General features: G+C 40.7%; 2 protein-coding genes across 7 annotated transcripts in view; one reads left to right on the top strand and one right to left on the bottom strand.

Moving 5' to 3' along the window:
* The window catches only part of AMN1 (antagonist of mitotic exit network 1 homolog), a 58,199-nt gene extending 46,522 nt beyond the window's left edge, over nucleotides 1–11,677 (top strand). For both annotated transcript variants that reach the window (XM_008538841.2, XM_008538840.2), the window contains exon 7: nucleotides 4,184–11,677. In XM_008538841.2, coding sequence (XP_008537063.1) covers nucleotides 4,184–4,257 — 74 coding nt within the window. In that variant the 3' untranslated portion in view covers nucleotides 4,258–11,677. The remainder of the gene's footprint in view (nucleotides 1–4,183) is intronic.
* On the bottom strand, nucleotides 4,753–15,392 carry ETFBKMT (electron transfer flavoprotein subunit beta lysine methyltransferase). Of its 5 annotated transcripts, none has more exons than XM_008538835.2 (4): nucleotides 15,059–15,258; nucleotides 12,364–13,061; nucleotides 9,902–10,032; nucleotides 4,753–9,192 (listed from the first exon to the last, which is right to left on the bottom strand). In XM_008538835.2, the coding sequence occupies exons 2-4, from the start codon at nucleotides 12,687–12,689 to the stop codon at nucleotides 8,849–8,851; spliced, it is 801 nt and encodes a 266-aa protein (XP_008537057.1). In that variant the 5' UTR covers nucleotides 12,690–13,061; nucleotides 15,059–15,258; the 3' UTR covers nucleotides 4,753–8,848. The 5 variants fall into 5 exon arrangements, with proteins under 5 accessions (XP_008537057.1, XP_008537061.1, XP_070477107.1 ...); XM_008538839.2 differs by having other exon boundaries at nucleotides 12,364–12,858; nucleotides 15,059–15,248; XM_070621006.1 differs by having other exon boundaries at nucleotides 12,364–12,805; nucleotides 15,059–15,233.
* Nucleotides 15,393–16,248: the final 856 nt, after the last annotated feature.

Genomic DNA, 16,248 nt, shown 5'->3' with positions numbered 1-16,248 from the left:
AGTCATTCTGGTTTGGCTTGAATTTTATTTGAACCAAAGAAGGCTGACTTACAGCCTGTCAAACATACATTGTACATCTGCTTTAATCATTACCCTAAAGTAAAGAATGTACTCTTTGAAGATAAGAATTAATACCTCCCTTCTTGTGATGCCAATACTAAGATAAGTCTCCCTTCCCATGATGCCAGGGTCATGTTGACCCACTGTGTATGTGCTAATCTGTAATGAACATCTCCTTGAACCCTTGAAGGAATGTACCCCTGTCATGCTTGGTGTATGTATCTTTGTTTTGAAATGGCAAATAACTGCTGAAAATCACTATTCTCCAAAGTGCTTTCTTCCCTGGCAAAGACTGCGACCCCGGGGCTATCATCTTCAGTTTGGCTCGAATAAAAAACTCTCTTTTCTTTACTATAGAATAATTATCGACTATTTATGTCGACAGTTTTTCTCTCATTATTCTCTTATTACAGGGGGTCTCAACCAAGAACTCAGAAGGGTAGAGAGAAAATTCGTTTTCCTCTCCTACAGTTTCTGTAGAGTGTTCTGGCAAGGGATCCTGAAACAGACACCCCGCAGTTTCTCCTCATAGCATAATAAACTCACAGGCATTGAATATGCCTGCTATTCAAACCCACAGTCCTAAATGAATTTTCACAGGAAAAAGCTGCCTGAGGAGAACTTTGAGTAGTGTAATACTGCCATCTAGCATCAAAATTTTAAAATTACCTAAAAGTAGATTGTGTGCTTACTATTGGAGGGAAAAGTATCTTCCTATTTATTTGCAGTAATAAATTCCTACAGAAGAGTGACACAAATATAGTCTGAAAACAAGTAATTGTATATAATGTTTGATAACATAGTCATAACTAGTAAAAATGCCAAAATAATTCCAGAAACACCAGCTAAAATGAAATTGGGAAGTATAAGTTTCTCATTTTGTTCTTTTTCAAAATTGTATTGGCTATTCCAGGTCCCTTGAATTCCCATGTAAATATTAGGATCATCTTATCAATTGCTCAAAAAAAAAAAAAAAGACCAGCTGAAATTTTGGTAGGGATTGCATTGAATCGTAGATCAATTTGGGGAGTATTGTCATCTTAATATTAAATCTTCTGATCTATGAACATGAACGTCTTTCCATTTAGTAGATCTTTAATTTCTTTTAATAATGTTTTGTAGTTTTGAGAGTATAAGTTTTTCACTTCTTTTGTTAAATTTATTCCTAAGTGTTTTATTCTTTTTGATGGTAATGTAAGTAGAATTTTCTCTTTTTTTTAATTATTTATTTATTTTTCCTTCCTCTCCCCAAAGCCCCCCAGTTCATAGTTGTTTATTTTAGTTGTGGGTCCTTCCGCTTGTGGCATGTGGGACGCCACCTCACCATGGCCTGATGAGCAGTGCTAGGTCCACTCCCAGGATCCGAACCGGTGAACCCCTCGGCCACCAAGGCAGAGCACGTGAACCCAACCACTTGGCCACGGGGCCAGCCCCTGGAATTGCTTTCTTAATTTTATTTTTGGATTATTCATTGCTAGCATTAAGAAATATATCTGATTTTTGTACAGTCATGTGTCACTTAATGACAGGGATATGTTCTGAGAAATGTGTTGTTAGACAATTTCATCATTGTGCAAAAAACATAGAGTGTACTTACCTAAACCTGGATGGCATAGCCTATGACACACCTCGGCTATATGGTACTAATCTTATGGGACCACTGTTGTGTATGTGGTCTTTGTTGACTGAAACGTCATTATGCAGCACAACACTACATATTGATCTTGTACCCTGAAACCTTGCTAAACTTGTTTATTAGTTCTAACTTTTTAGTGGATTCTTAGTGGATATTAGTGGATTCTTTACTGGATATTCTATATACTGTATTACATAATCTACAAATAAAAATAGTTTTACTTCTTTCTTTCCAACGTGCATGCCTTTTATTTCTTTTTCTCCCCTAATTTCTGTTGCTGGAACCTCCAGTGCAATGTTGAACAGAAGCAGCAAGAGCAGCCATCCTTGTCTTGTTCCTGATCTTAGGGGGAAAACATATAGTCTTTTACCATTAAGGATCATGTTTGCTGTGGATTTTTCGTAGATGCCCTTTATCAGGTTGAGGAAGTTGCCTTCTACCCCTAGTTTGTTGAACGTTTTTATCATGGGTGTTTTTATCATGTTGAGTTTTGTCAAATGCCTTTTCTGTATCTATTGAGATGATCATGTGGTTTTTGTCCTGTATTCCTTTGATATCGTGTATGCGATAGGCAGAATAACGCCCCACCTCAAGATGTTCATGTTCTAATGCCCAGAACCTATGAGTATGTTGACCTTTAAAAATAAAGAGATTATCCTAGATTATCCAGGTGGGCCCAATGTCATCATAAGAGTCCTTAAAAGTGGACGAGGGAGGCAGAAGGAGAACCAAAGAGATGGCAGCATGAGAAGGACTCTGTCCACTGTTGCTCACGTTGAGTATGGGGCAATACAAGGAGTGTGGTGCTCTCTAGAAGCTGGAAAAGTCAGGAGATGGATTCTCGCCGAGAGCCTCCAAAAAGGAATGCTGACCTGCTAATGCCTGATTTTAGCCCCATGAGACCCATTTTGGAATTCTGACCTCCAAAACTGTATGACAATAAATTCGTGTTGTTTTAAGCCATTGAGGTTGTGGCAATTTATTACAGCAGCAATAGGAAACTAATACAGTGTATGACATTAATTGATTTTCAGATGTTAAACTAATCTTGCATTCCTGGGATAAATCCCAGTTGATCATGGCATATGGCATAGCATTCTTTTTGCTGGATTTGGTTTGCTAGTATTTTATTGAGGATTTTTGAGGTATTGGTCTGTTGGTTTGTGTGTGTGTGGTGTCTTTGTCTGGCTTTCGTGTCAGGGTAATACTGGCCTCATAGAATGGGTTGGGAAATGTTCCTGCCTTCCCCACTTTATTATAGTTGCTGTTTGCGTGATCTATCTTTGTCCATCCTCTTACTTTCAACCTATTTGAAATGTCTTTAATCTAGATTTCCTGTATAATAGATTACCTCTATAATAACTGATGATATTTCTATTACAATGAATAAAACTGCATTTATCTTACTAGCTGCTCTTTTTTAATTTGCTGATGTAAACCTTTATTTTCACAGCTATAATAACTTCTTGTTTCCATATACTCTCTGATTCTCTTTCTTGCCCTAAACCTTGGTGTTTTGGCTTATTTTTGTTTTGCTTAAAATAAAGTTTAGTGACAATATGTTGGGCCCACTTTTTTTCTACTGATTTATGAAATTGTAAGCCTAAGAAAACCACTAAACTAGAAAATTTCCACGACTAGGTTAGAGATATATTGTACATACAACATAGGTTGTATCTATGGAACAAGTTTGTTAAACTTCTGAATAATTTTTAAGGTAATAAAATTTTAGCAGTAGTTTTGCTTTAATTCATATTTTTCAAAGACATTATAAAACTGACTTTGCAAAAGAGCTGTAAACGATATTAAAGTTGCTACTGTACACTGAATAATTGAAAACCATCTGGATGTTGGATAATGTAGATTTGTTAAATTACAATGAATTCATATATTATATATTAATATATAATTATATTATATATAATTATATATAAAATCATGCTTTATAATAGTATCATATGACATGGAAAAATGTTCAACTACAGGTCAGGTTGTCCTATTCTAGTAACTGCTCCCTCCCCTAACCGTTTTGGGCATGTTGCAACTTCCCAAGGTGCTTTACCACACCTGTCAGCTTTCTTAATCTTGCTCACTCCTTTATAAATAGTCACTTCATTAAACCCTGTTCAAACACCTCACTTCAGTGCATCATCTATTTCCTGCCAGGACCCTGAGAAACACAGGTTAATGGTGAAATTACTATTACTCTGTGGTTGGTGAAATTAAGATGAAATTACAGAGAAACAATAAATGGCTGTTTTTCAAAAAGTATTACTATGATATGTGCACTGCAGCTAATAATAAGGAGGGTCACCATTAATTAAATGTATTTTTAGTTGCATACTCTTCTTAATATATCATTTCATTTAATCCTTTAAATACTCTATGAGATATAATAGTTATCCTCATCCCCAGTTTATACAGTAGGACACATGAAATATCTTTGATTACTGTGAATTAATGTATTGTCGTTGCCTTCTTTTATAGATCATTCACGAGAAGTCTTGGAGCAATTAGTAGGCCCAAACAAACTAAAGCAAGTGACGTGGACTGTTTATTGATGCTTATTGAAGCTCATGAAAGACGTGATCGTCATGCTACTGGCCCAGGAAAGAGTGGTCTTAGACACTGGCTTTCCAATAATATGGTTTGCTTTGAAGTTAACCAGACTCTTAAACATTTTAATAGTGCTGTTATTCTGTGTTTGTTTAATGGGTGATTGTTTTTGAAATGGTAATCCTAGCATGCCCTCTGATGTATTTGGAGTGGGGGTGAGGTATTGTGTTTGTTTCTTAAATAACAAAGTTTCAAATTGCCTGTTTTCCCTGGAGATTTCCCTCTCCTACCTAGATATTTGAGCTGTTATAAGAGAAATTTACCAATATGGATAAACATTAGGAGAATTCTAAGTAAGGTTATTTCTAAAAGCATAATTACCTCCCTAGCGATTTCCTGGGTCATACCTACCTGAAGTATTTAAATACCCGTTTGGAACCGAACTCAGTGGGTTCGTCTCTTGGTCAGTGCAGAGTCGAAATGCACAACCAAAGCAGAAGTAGGTGAAGAAAAGATTTATTGCTCGCACGAGCCATGGAGCCCACCAGGGATATCTCCCAAAAGCAGTGTCTCCCGGAGCTCAGTGCCCGTGGAGACTTTATACACAGGAGAGCAGAGGATAACAGGTTTATTTGTAACGACTGTGTAACAACCGTGTTTATTCAGGGTGCATGCTACTCATACATCTCATGATCTGAAAGTGGCTGTCCGGACCCTCCCAGAGGAGGAGAATTTAAGGATGCTAATGAATTTAACTTTAGGATGCTTGGAGTTGGGACATTTTGCAGGGGTCTTGCTGCAAAGGTCTAAGTTTCTCTGCAAGATAGCAACATCCGCAAAACAGGAACATCGGTTTCACAGAACTTGTTTCACAGCACGCACAGTTTCTTCCTATCTGAAAGCCCATGTTAGTTGTTGATCAGGTCCTCAGTAACCCTTTCTTTGCCTGGTTCCCTGGTCACACATGAGCCAAAAGCAAAGCTGAACATCAGGCCTGCAAATTCTTCACAGAATTTAATATTTCAATGAAACAAAGAAATATAATAGTTTAATGTCATGATCCATGACATCATACACCTCAGCAATGCAGCACATGAATGTTTCTGAGGCCCTTGCCCAGCCACTTATTTCATTGATTTTTACGGCTATTTTTCCCAAATACATCTATGAAGTTTCTTCCTTAAAACTTGCTTTCAGGGGCCGGCCCCTTGACCAAATAGTTAAGTTTGTGCACTCCACGTTGGTGGCCCAGGGTTCACCAGTTCGGATCCTGGGCATGGACCTACACACCACTCATCAAGCCACGCTGAGGTGGCATCCCACATAGGGGAGCTAGAATGACCTACAACTAGGATACACAGCTATGTACTGGGGCTTTGGGGAGAAAAAAAGAGGACGATTGGCAACAGATGTTAGCTCAGCGGCAATCTTCCTCACCAAAAAAAATCCAAAAAACAAAAACCACTGCATTCAAGAATGTGTAAGAATTAGTAAATACAAAGTATCATTACAGAGGTTGTATCCCGGCAGCTCTGTTGGTCTTCACATTGTGAAATAAACAGCGCAGGTCTTAGTTTTCAAATGAAATGTATTACTCTTCTACAATCACAAAATTCTCTGAAGTATACTGTGCTTGAACTGCCCCAAATTCAGCATATTCCTTGTGCTGTGCGCCTGTCTCAGTGTGACTTTCATAAAGATTTCCTATTTTAATTCTGATGTAGGGAAAAACTAGGAGAGTATGATATGGTAAGTTTCTTGTGCATGTTTAGAGGGAGGGTTTACATATTCAACTCTATTTCTTGTCCTCACTATTACTTACTTTATAAATGTGGTATGTTTATAGTGTGGATATATACATTGCCTCTGCAAAGGTGGTACATACATATATGTGTGTAAAATGGGTAAGGCCATAGTTCCACCTATGACATTTTTCTGAAGGCAAGTTCAGTAAAATTTAATATTGAACATCTAACCAAGTCAATAGCTTTTCCCCCTTTTTGGGAAACTAGTTTCAAGATTATCAGCTTTTTAGGATCTATAAAGGATTTATCTTCCTAAAGCAGTTTGCAGTTTGATCTTGCCTTTTTTTTAATGTTGCTGGTTGTATTAGCTATTTCTTACCACCCTGTTTAAAATCTCAGCACCTCATTCCCTACCCCACCTATCCCTCTCACCCTGACCTCTTTATTTTTCTCCTTGCCATCCATCCCCATCTGACAGCCATTTTATTTATTAGCTGTCTTCTCGCCCCAGAATATAAGCTTCATGAAGATGGAAATTTTTGTCTTTTTTTTCACTGCTGTATCCCCAGTGCCTAGACAGTGTCTGGCACATAATAAGCATCCCAATATTTGAGTAAATGGACAAGGAAAGAATTAAAGGGGAAAGAAAGAAATAACAGTAAGACCCATACTTCCAGCTTCCAGTCTGACATGTAAAGAGATGAGGAGTCATCACTCCCATCCTCAACAATAAGATAAAAGCTGAACAAACTTAAAATCGTGAAGCAGTACAGTATTATTTGAAAGTGGCCTTGGCTTAGTTGTAAATGTATACTACAAGCTCTAGAGCCGCCACTAAAAAAAAATTTTAAATAAGTATGATTGGTATCTTAAGGCAGGAGAGAAAATGGAATCATATAAAATGCTCAATTAAAACCAGAGAAGGCAGAAAAAAGAGTAGAACACAAAAAAAGAACAAGGGCATAGGATAAGTTAAAAATATGGCAGGAATTAATCCGACTGTGCCAATAACCACTTTAACTGTGAGTTAAAACCTCTTAAGCTATGACGTCACTTCCAGGCTCCCTGCTCTGTGCATGGGAGACTTGGAAATATTTTAAGTAATGTTTGGATGCCTCAAAGACCTTCTTGTGCCCTCTTCGTAAGCCATTAAGAGACGACAACAGAAATACTGTTGTGGATATTTAAATTTAAATCCACTCTTTGCCTCATCAAGATGATTTCCAACAGTGCTCCAGAGTTTAATTTTCTCTTTCTTATCTCGCTGAGAAGGGCAATAACCAGAATACCCCGGATTTTCAAAGAATATGTCAACAAAACTCTTTCCTCTCAAATATCATCCAATACTACTGTAGCCTATAATTTCTATTAATTTTAACCAAGGCTGAATCAAAATTTTGAGTTTATAATTTTTAAGCCCCAGTAGACCAATGGAAATTGGATGCAGCACGAGTTGACTGATTGGGCTGTAATAAACTCTGACTTCCAAAGTTCAAGAATCACAAGTAAATAGATTTCAAGATCCTCTGCAACCCCAGCGCCAAAGCTCTCATCGAATTATCCTGTTTTCCTGTCTAAGCAGCCACTCACCCTTAATGCTTTCTCCACATTTCTGCTGTATGACTGTAACTCTGGTCACGTCTCCCTGGTGTCCTAATCCCACTGGCCTGTGAGTATTATTAGAAAGCACATAATGTAAGTGTCATAAACAATTCCTAAGCAGTATATAAGAACATGAGAGCACTTTAGAAAGGCTACATTTTATACTTCACTTGTAACATATAGAGTGGTAGCGTTTGGTTTTAAATTAGAGAATAGGAAATACAGTACATTAGTATTAGTGCAAAATTACAAAACCCAAGGGGAAACACTAGTCCTCCCCCCGCCAGTCCAGCCATCTGGTACCCTCTCAGAAGGCAACACTGTTACCAGTTTCTTATTTGAGGGATATTCTATGTATACTGCAAGCAAATATGTATTTTGTACATACATACATATGTGGGTATATACATACAGCTTTTTTACATAAATAGTAGTATACTATACACGTTCTTATTCACATTGTTTCTCATTTATGTCGTAGTGTTTTTATTGATATATAAGATCCTGACAACCTGGGGCATGTAGTGGTGGCAAAACCACTTTCTAGCTGACCGCAGTAAGCCATAGAGGCATCATTAGGTGTCAGTCCCAGTACAGAGTGTGTAGGAAATTCTAAAATCTTCATTTCATCCATGGTTGTCAATTGAGGTCCCATAATGTACTTTATACTCTATTAGGCACTTTATACTCTCATTTAATAGCCCTTTGAGGTGAGGTTTATAAATTTTTGTTACTGTTTTACAGATGAAGAAATGAAAGCTCAGAGAGCTTAACTAGACAAAATCCTAACTAGAAAGTGACAGTTGCCTGGTTCCAGAGCCCATGTACTCTGTACCATGCCAACTGCATCTTTGATCGGTACGGGGAATTTTTTTTAAATATAGTATTCTTCAGTATTTTCTATTTTGTTTAATTCAAAGATGCATCATATAGTGGTCCTCAAGTGCAGAAACAGGCTCTGCTACAACATCTGATTCCTCTCCACTGCTTAAATTCCCTGTTGCTACCATGGGGTATTGCCTTCTAGAATTATATTCCTATAGCAGTAAAACAAGAAAAAAATTACAGAGATTTGTATATTTGGCATAATGCAGAACTAGCTACATGACAAAAGCTGACAAAACTTTAAACCTTCATATTTTGGAAGCAAGATCTGCCATTTAACAGGAATTGCACACTTTAAGCTGGAGAGCCTTTTAGGGTTAAACCCAAACATTGCCACATCCATCCTTGGAAGCAGTTTCACACCTCAAGGCTGGAAATCCCACACTGTGCTTGTTGTCAGTCCATTGTTTTCCCGCCTCGTGGGCTCTGGAAGTGAGTATTCTACCACCTTGCGCAGCTGATGCTGAATGCTGTGTCCACTGAACTGGGGTCGCCCAGGGTCACCAATCAGTACTCGAGTTCTGTGTGTCCAAAAGCAATTCTTGAGCCATTGATAAAGACCATCTGCAAGGTCTTCATCATAAAACATATCCCCAAGCACAACAAGGTCCCACTTATCTGGTTCCAAATCCAAAATGTTTTTGGTTAAAATGGGAAGAGGATTCAGTTGGTTCAATTCACAATTTAGTGTGATAGCCATTCCTGCAACTTCAAAAAAAGCACACAATGAATTGGCATATGCTAGGCTGTTCTAATTCCTGCAAAGAGACTCTTTAAGGAATTTAGAAAATCTCATAACAATATGTTCTTTCCCCCTTTTTGTTGAAAGTTGTTTTTTTTAGGTAAGGAAGCCTCAAGTTTATGCCGATATAAGCCATTTACTGCAATTTTCAAATATATGAATGGATATCCTGAAAACAAAACAGCTGGAAATGTTGAGGTTTTAAGGAAACATTTGCTGATCTCAAGACCCAAGAGTTTTGGTTTGTGACAGCTGTACAGAAGACAGAGAGACAAGCCCTGGGCTTGAGCAAGGTGGCAAGTTAGAACTGAGACCCTGTATAAAATCAGGATCTTCAAGGGCTAGATTCTCAGTGAAAGGGAACATTAGAAGAAAATCAGATAAAATTAAAACCTACCTGTCTCAACTCGGGTTCTAATGGAACAAAATCTCCCTTAAAGACACAGGCCTATCCTCACTTGGGTTTTGGGTCAAATAAACACTGCCTATACATTTCAGGAAATTCCTAGCCCAGAAATTTACAGTAAGTGCTCCCAGGTTGGTATCACTTTGGGATATATATCAGATTACAAAATACACATGGAAATAAGCTATCACATTGAGGTATCTGTAGATACTTATCCTGGAAGAAAAAAAAAGATGAGCTTTAAATATTTTTCAATATGAAATTCTTACTAGGGTCAATGTCATTGGCCAAGATCCTTGATGCCCCACTCATCTTAGCAGCAATAGCTGTAGCTCCACAGCCACTCCCAAGATCTAACACAGATTTTCCTCTGACAACATCAGGATTATCCAAAAGATACCTAAATTAGAAAGAAAGAAAGAAAGAAAGAAAGAAAGGGAAAAACATTATCTAAGAGAGATGGGAGAAGGTCAGTAAGAGGTATCCAAAACAGTTTCTATGGGTTGACTGGACAAAGAAATAGTGGAACTTAGCGGAAGAATTTGGTCCAACCTCGGCAAGTTTGTCCTGACTAGAGTGAGACAAAATATTAATCTTAAGAGCCGGGCAGAAGTGGCAGAGAGAGGCCCTCATCATTTGGTCTTTCTCTTTAGCAGTTGTGAAGAGCAGTTCCACAACTGAGCACTTATGATCCAGAAACTACAAGCACCAAGAATATAGACCTACAAAATACTGCTCTAATCAGGACTCAGTAAGCTAGACCCCAAAGTCACTGTCTCCTTTTGATTGTTCATCAGAGTGGTTTTACCTGCTGCTTGAGTGGTATTACAATGACCTCTCTGGTAAGGGACAATCAAAGTCCAGGTCAACCAAAGAATTTGGACCAGGGTTAAGGAGCTACTGAACAAGTGAAGATGAATAGGAAAACACTGAAATAATAAATGTCAACTGACACTTGATCTTGGTATTGGAATCATAAAGAATAGCAGGGACTACAGCAAGGCAGGGGTGCACGTGCCCTGTCTAAAGGGACAGTTGCTAACTATCTTCAGCTAACTGTTACCACATGGACATCCCATGTAGGGGCTGTCATGGTGGCACAGCGGTCAAGTTCGCATGTTCCACTTCAGCGGCCTTGGGTTTGCTGGTTCAGATCCCAGGATTGGACCTATGCACCGCTTGGCAAGCCATGCTGTGACAGGCATCCCACATATAAAGTAGAGGAAGATGGGCAGGGATGTTAGCTCAGGGCCAGTCTTCCTCAGCAAAAAGGAGGATTGGCAGCATATGTTAGCTCAGGGCTCATCTTCCTCAAAAAAAACAAAACAAAACAAAACTCATGTTATCAGAGATTCTTGTTTTTCAAATCAAAGTAGATTTTTAGGTGAAATCCCTCAAGTTTTAAATGTTAGCAACTGATTTTTTATAAGTTTACAAATAAAGGCCAAACAAAAGGTATCTGTCGGTCACCAGTCTGTGACCTCTGATTCAAAGAGTCTCTTAAGGAGTTTGATCGTATTTATATTTGGAATTGATAAACAATAACTTTAATAGACATCACGTAAAATGTCAGTATTTTAAAAATATGATGTAAGTAAACAAAGCTTGAAAATGTGGCCACACAACAACCAGAAAATCGAAATTGTGTGATACCGCCTGGAAAGTTTTCCAGTCCTTGGGATTCTCCAAAAAGCTCGATGTTTTCATTTATTTATTTTGCATTTAAAACAACAGTCATGCATCGCATAATGACGTTTTGGTCAACGATGGACCACGTGTACAACTGTGTTCCCATAAAATTAGTACCATACAGCCTAGGTGTGTAGGTTTGTGTAAGTATACTCTATGACGTTCACACAGTGACGAAATCGCCTGACAATGCATTTCTCAGAACACAGCCCCATGTTTAAGTGACGCATGACTGTATATACAACATTAATTCTGTTAGGGCCATACTATTCGTGTGAAAGAGAAGTCCTCATCCTTTTCATTTCACAGCTTTGTAACCTCAAGGTGTAAACAGATTAAATCATTTACCAACCCAAGAGCAAAGACTAGAGTGAAATGTTGAAAGTTCTTGCCTTTGTTTCAGCGGCGGTGTTTTAATAAAAGGCACAGTGTGAATGTGTGAGAAAATGTCCTAAAGAAGACCTTTGCAGTCTGGGGAGTTGGAAGGGGGTACCTTAAAAATGCAGGTTCGGGTCCAGAGTTCACCTGAGATGTCAGTGAAGCACCGGAGAAGAGGGAAGCCTTGAGCGCCCGCTCCCTCACGTTTCTTGTTCTTTGGGAGATGGAGAGGCATTGATGGAGGGAGTGTGAGGCTTAAGGAGGAAGATTTACAGGATTAAACTAGGAGAGCTGAAGGACTGGCTTTAGGTTCCATCTAGGTACTCTGCACTGGCCATACCTTATGAACAATGAACCTGAGAATACTGTGAGATTTCTGGATCATTTATAGCTATCTAGGATCTCGACAGCTGACCCTAGGATTTCTCTTGGGGAGAGAACTATAAGGGGGAAATACCTTGATAAGCTTGGAGTAGAAGGTAAAACTATGCAAGGAAGCAACCAAGAAATATTCTTAAGCTGCTCTACATTAGGAAAACAAGAAGAATTTGGGGTTTTGCTCTGTTTTTTTGTCAGGGGCAAGGAGAATGCAGCGTTGGAAGGGGCTGAACAGAGAAAGGATCTGTAGCAGGCTTAAAGGTTCCCATTTCAATTAGGGTAGTACCTAGACAGGGCTTGGCCTCCGGGCCAGTAGATTGCCCAGTAAGGATTGCTGTGGGGCCACAGGTCAGCTCTTTCCCACCAGAACTTGCATCTAGGGGTCAAAAGCCGCAACTGAATTTCAGGGGTGAGGCTGCCCCTGTTGGTGACTTCGGTGTTCTCCTCCAGGAAAGCTTTCATCTCAGGGTCCGAAAAGCTTCCAGTCCCTCTCCAGGGGCAGCGGCCCCAGGGAGACAAGGCAAGACCACTGCTTCTCATAGCCTTCAGAGAGACACCACAGTGGCTCATGGGGAACGGGGCAAATACTCTCCAGCCTAGGCTCAAAGCCATCAGGCCTTTTCCAAAACACAGGTTCTGCCAATGTTGCTGTTGATAAGAGCCGCTCCTCACGGGGAAAGAATAAAAGTCTGGCTGCCAACTTGATCTCAAGTGGAATCTCTGGATCTCTGACAACAGAAATAATACTGAAAATTCCAGGGTTCACGGACACTTCCAAATCCTAGTACATAGAAAATATTGCAGTGTGAGCTCTGTAGCAGATGATCCACAAGCGCAAATTCATTTTAGATGAAAGCGTTGTGTATCAATTTAGGAAAATCCAATCTTTTAAAAGGCTGCCTTTTCACAACAGGATCCTTTTAATAATTTAGAACAACAAATACACAAGCATTTGATTTTGAGAGAAATCCTCAGGAACAATGCCTATTAAAGAAAACAGGTATGCCTTTAAAGTTCTTTCATACATTTAATGTCACTTACCTTGAAGGAGGCATTGTAGTTGGCAACTGTAAATAAAATAAATAAAAGTCCCCCTCTTCAGGAAGCTTAGACTCCAGGGGTGGGAGAGAGCAATTAACAAAGCACACACAGTTCTTGCCTTTATGTTCTTGCCTTTATGAAGTCTAGCCAGGAGGTGTGGAGGTTAACAAACTATAATTGCCTGTGGGCAGAGGTATACAAATTATACTGACTACTATCTATTTCAATAAAGCTTGTTGTAGCATAAAACAATGCAATCAAGGTTCAGATTTTTCCCTTAATAAAAAAAAAAACTTTATGGGTTTATTTGTAATAAAAGAATATCAACTCCTGCTGGGAGCCGTCAGGCTACAAACTAAGCCTCTGCCTTGTGACACGGTCCGGGAGAGAGATGAGGGGACGCACGGCGACCCTCAAGGGAATCTACCAGGCTGCCCCTGCAATAAGTCTCCCTGGTACTTTTGACTTTCCTGCTTCTGCTCACTCTGTTCTGCACCTGGGGTTATTTCAGGGGAAGTCAGCCCGGCCCTGGGAATGAGAATGATACAATGCAATATTCTAGGGAAAGTTCTGGGGAAAAACATCTTCTAGGGAAAGAACATTCTGATCCGTCCTTTGGTCGGGTGGAGCGATGGGAGTGGAGAGGGAACAAAGAAATCTGCAGCCCCCACAGATCTCTCTGGGAGGACGGTGGTTGCCACGGCCCATTGAGTCAGGAGGCCGCTGGGGGTGGCCTCCTTGAAGTAAAGAATTACAGAAGCTTGACTCCCCCGGGGCCTACACACAATCAATTGCTCTTAGGACTATTGTCTACCTTGCAATCAATTGCTCTTAGGACTATCGTCTACTTTACAAAAACCCGCTTACGCGAGCCAAAAATATGTACTGGGACTGTCCCATGAAATCACCCTTGCATATCCTGAGCCCTATATAAATCATGCATATACAAAATAAAGTCAGACTTGGACACCAAACTCCTTGTCTCACTGCCTCCTCCTTCGCCGGCGCCGTCCATCCCTCAGGAGACCCTGTTCCGGCTGGGGCTGGACCCCGGCAAACTCCCAGATCTCTTTCTGTAAATATCTCTGATGATTCATGCCTACCAAGTCTGGGCTGAAATGGCTTGTTCCAATAGAAAAACACCTTGATAAGAATAAGTAGGGATGAGGAAATGCGGTTGTGACACAAACCACACACCAGTTGTTTGGGATCTCTGATCTGATCTACATAAACGTTTTAGTCTTACATCCCCCCAAGCATTTATAGAACTTAAATGCCTACCAACAGCCAGACTGGTGATAAATGAGAGATGCAAGCTGGTTATAGATACAGAGCGGGTGTGGCAAACTGAAGACTGTTTCTAGACAGTCCAAAGGGGCCAGGAAACTGCTGCCAGGCAGGAACATGCAGCCAGATCGTCCAATATCTCAAAGTAATCCATATATTTACATATAAACTCCAATTTTAAACGCCGGCAATTAATTAAAATATCAAAACACAAGGCAGATCAAAAATGCCTGTCAGGCCATTTTTGTGAATTCAGTCTGTGAACTCAGGATAAATTTTCAGTGGGTTTACGCCCTCGGGATCCCAGGGTCTCTAACAGCCTGACTTCTCACCGGACTAGTTCTGTTAGGAAGTATTCGAGTCAGTCCTTGAAGCGCACAAGCCTAAAGTTTAAAAACAAAGCAGAGCAAACGAGATGATTTTGCTTTTGGACACCATGCCATCCAGACCGACGCCTCCCCCTCCCATCCCAGCCCCAGCGGAGCTTCGGTTATGAATACGTGATTATGTGGCGGACCCTGTGCAGGTATTAACTGGTAAGGAAAGAAGACTAAACAGGGTAAGTTCCAAAGGTGCTTGTGACAACATTATTTCCCTCCCAGAAGGACAGGAGTCGATCTTAAAGGGGCAGGCACCGTCCTCTTTCTCCTTACCTGGCTTTGCTAACACCGCCCCGGGACACTAAGCACAGGGCGCGTCTGTCCCTCGCCCTGGCGGCTCCTTTCGCGCGTGCTGAGCGTCTGTCCGGCCGCCCAAGCCCGGGGCTGCCGCCCAGCAGCAGCAGCAGCACCCCAGCCGCTCCCGCGCTCCGCCCCGTCCGGCGGCGCTGCTCGCCCTTTTCCTGCGCTGCCTTAACGCCGCAGGAAGTGCGAAACCAGAGCGCGCGCCGACCTCCCTTCGGAAATGAGGGAACGTCAAATTCTGACTTCCCAAAATATCCATTCCGAAGCATCTGTGGAGCATGTGCTTTGTGCCAATCACAGTTCTGGGCACTGGGCATAGAGTGGTGAGCAAAAGAGACACAGTGAAGCCCTTCATGACGCTTACATTCAACCGAGATTGAATCATACTGTATATCCTCCCTTTTATAATACTTTCCATAAATGCACAATCTAAATCTATTTGCAACCTGTATCACTCAAGTTCTGGACCCATACGTCCGTCTTCCAACCCTTCAACTCTACGCATTTCAACGTTAACTCGCCATCTCTCCTGACAATGATTAAAACCTGCTTGGCATGCCAAAAAGAAAAGAAAATGGACCCAGGGCCGGCTGGTGGCACAGTGGTGAAGTTCTCACTTTCCGCTTTGGCCACCCCGGGGTTCGCTGGTTTGAATCCCGGGTGCAGACATAGCGCCGCTTGGCAAGCCACGCTGTGGTAGGCGTCCCACATAGAAAGTAAAGGAAGATGGGGGCACGGATGATAGCTCAGGGCCAGTCTTCCTCAGCAAAAAGAGGAGGATTGGCAGCAGTTAGCTCAGGGCTAATCTTCCTCAAAAAAAAAAAAAAGGACCCAAATTAAGAAATAGGCAAACCGTCTTTCTTGCATCTTCATTTGCAGTATGAGAAATGAACTAGCAGCAGCCTGTTCAAAATTAGAGCTTGTCGCTGGGGTTCTGTGCTTCTGTTCTGGGTTTAAGAGTTTCCCATTTTTGCTGTAAACTGGAACCTCTAGGAACTACTATAAGGAAATAAAACTGTTATTTCAGTTAACAGCCCCAGATGCATCCTTATCATTTGCTTCTTAGATGAATAGCTGTATTTATATCTAGTTGACAGGTGTGGGGACCTGGAAGTGGCCACCCCAAGATATGTCTCTTCGGCATCAGGATTATTTGAGGC

The sequence above is a fragment of the Equus przewalskii genome, chromosome 5, assembly GCF_037783145.1.
Source record: "Equus przewalskii isolate Varuska chromosome 5, EquPr2, whole genome shotgun sequence".
NCBI classification, from domain to species: domain Eukaryota; kingdom Metazoa; phylum Chordata; class Mammalia; order Perissodactyla; family Equidae; genus Equus; species Equus przewalskii.
The sequence above is the reverse complement of the archived record's forward strand: the minus strand, read 5'-3'. Positions and strand labels throughout refer to the sequence as shown.

Coding starts and splice junctions, on each gene's coding strand:
- ETFBKMT (XM_008538835.2), bottom strand. CDS start 12,689: ATGGCTTTGAGCCTAGGCTGGAGAGTATTTGCCCCGTTCCCCATGAGC. Junction 10,033..12,363: donor GGAGGCCAAGCCCTGTCTAG/GTACTACCCTAA, acceptor TTTCTAATTTAG/GTATCTTTTGGATAATCCTG. Junction 9,193..9,901: donor GGCCAATGACATTGACCCTA/GTAAGAATTTCA, acceptor CTTTTTTTGAAG/TTGCAGGAATGGCTATCACA.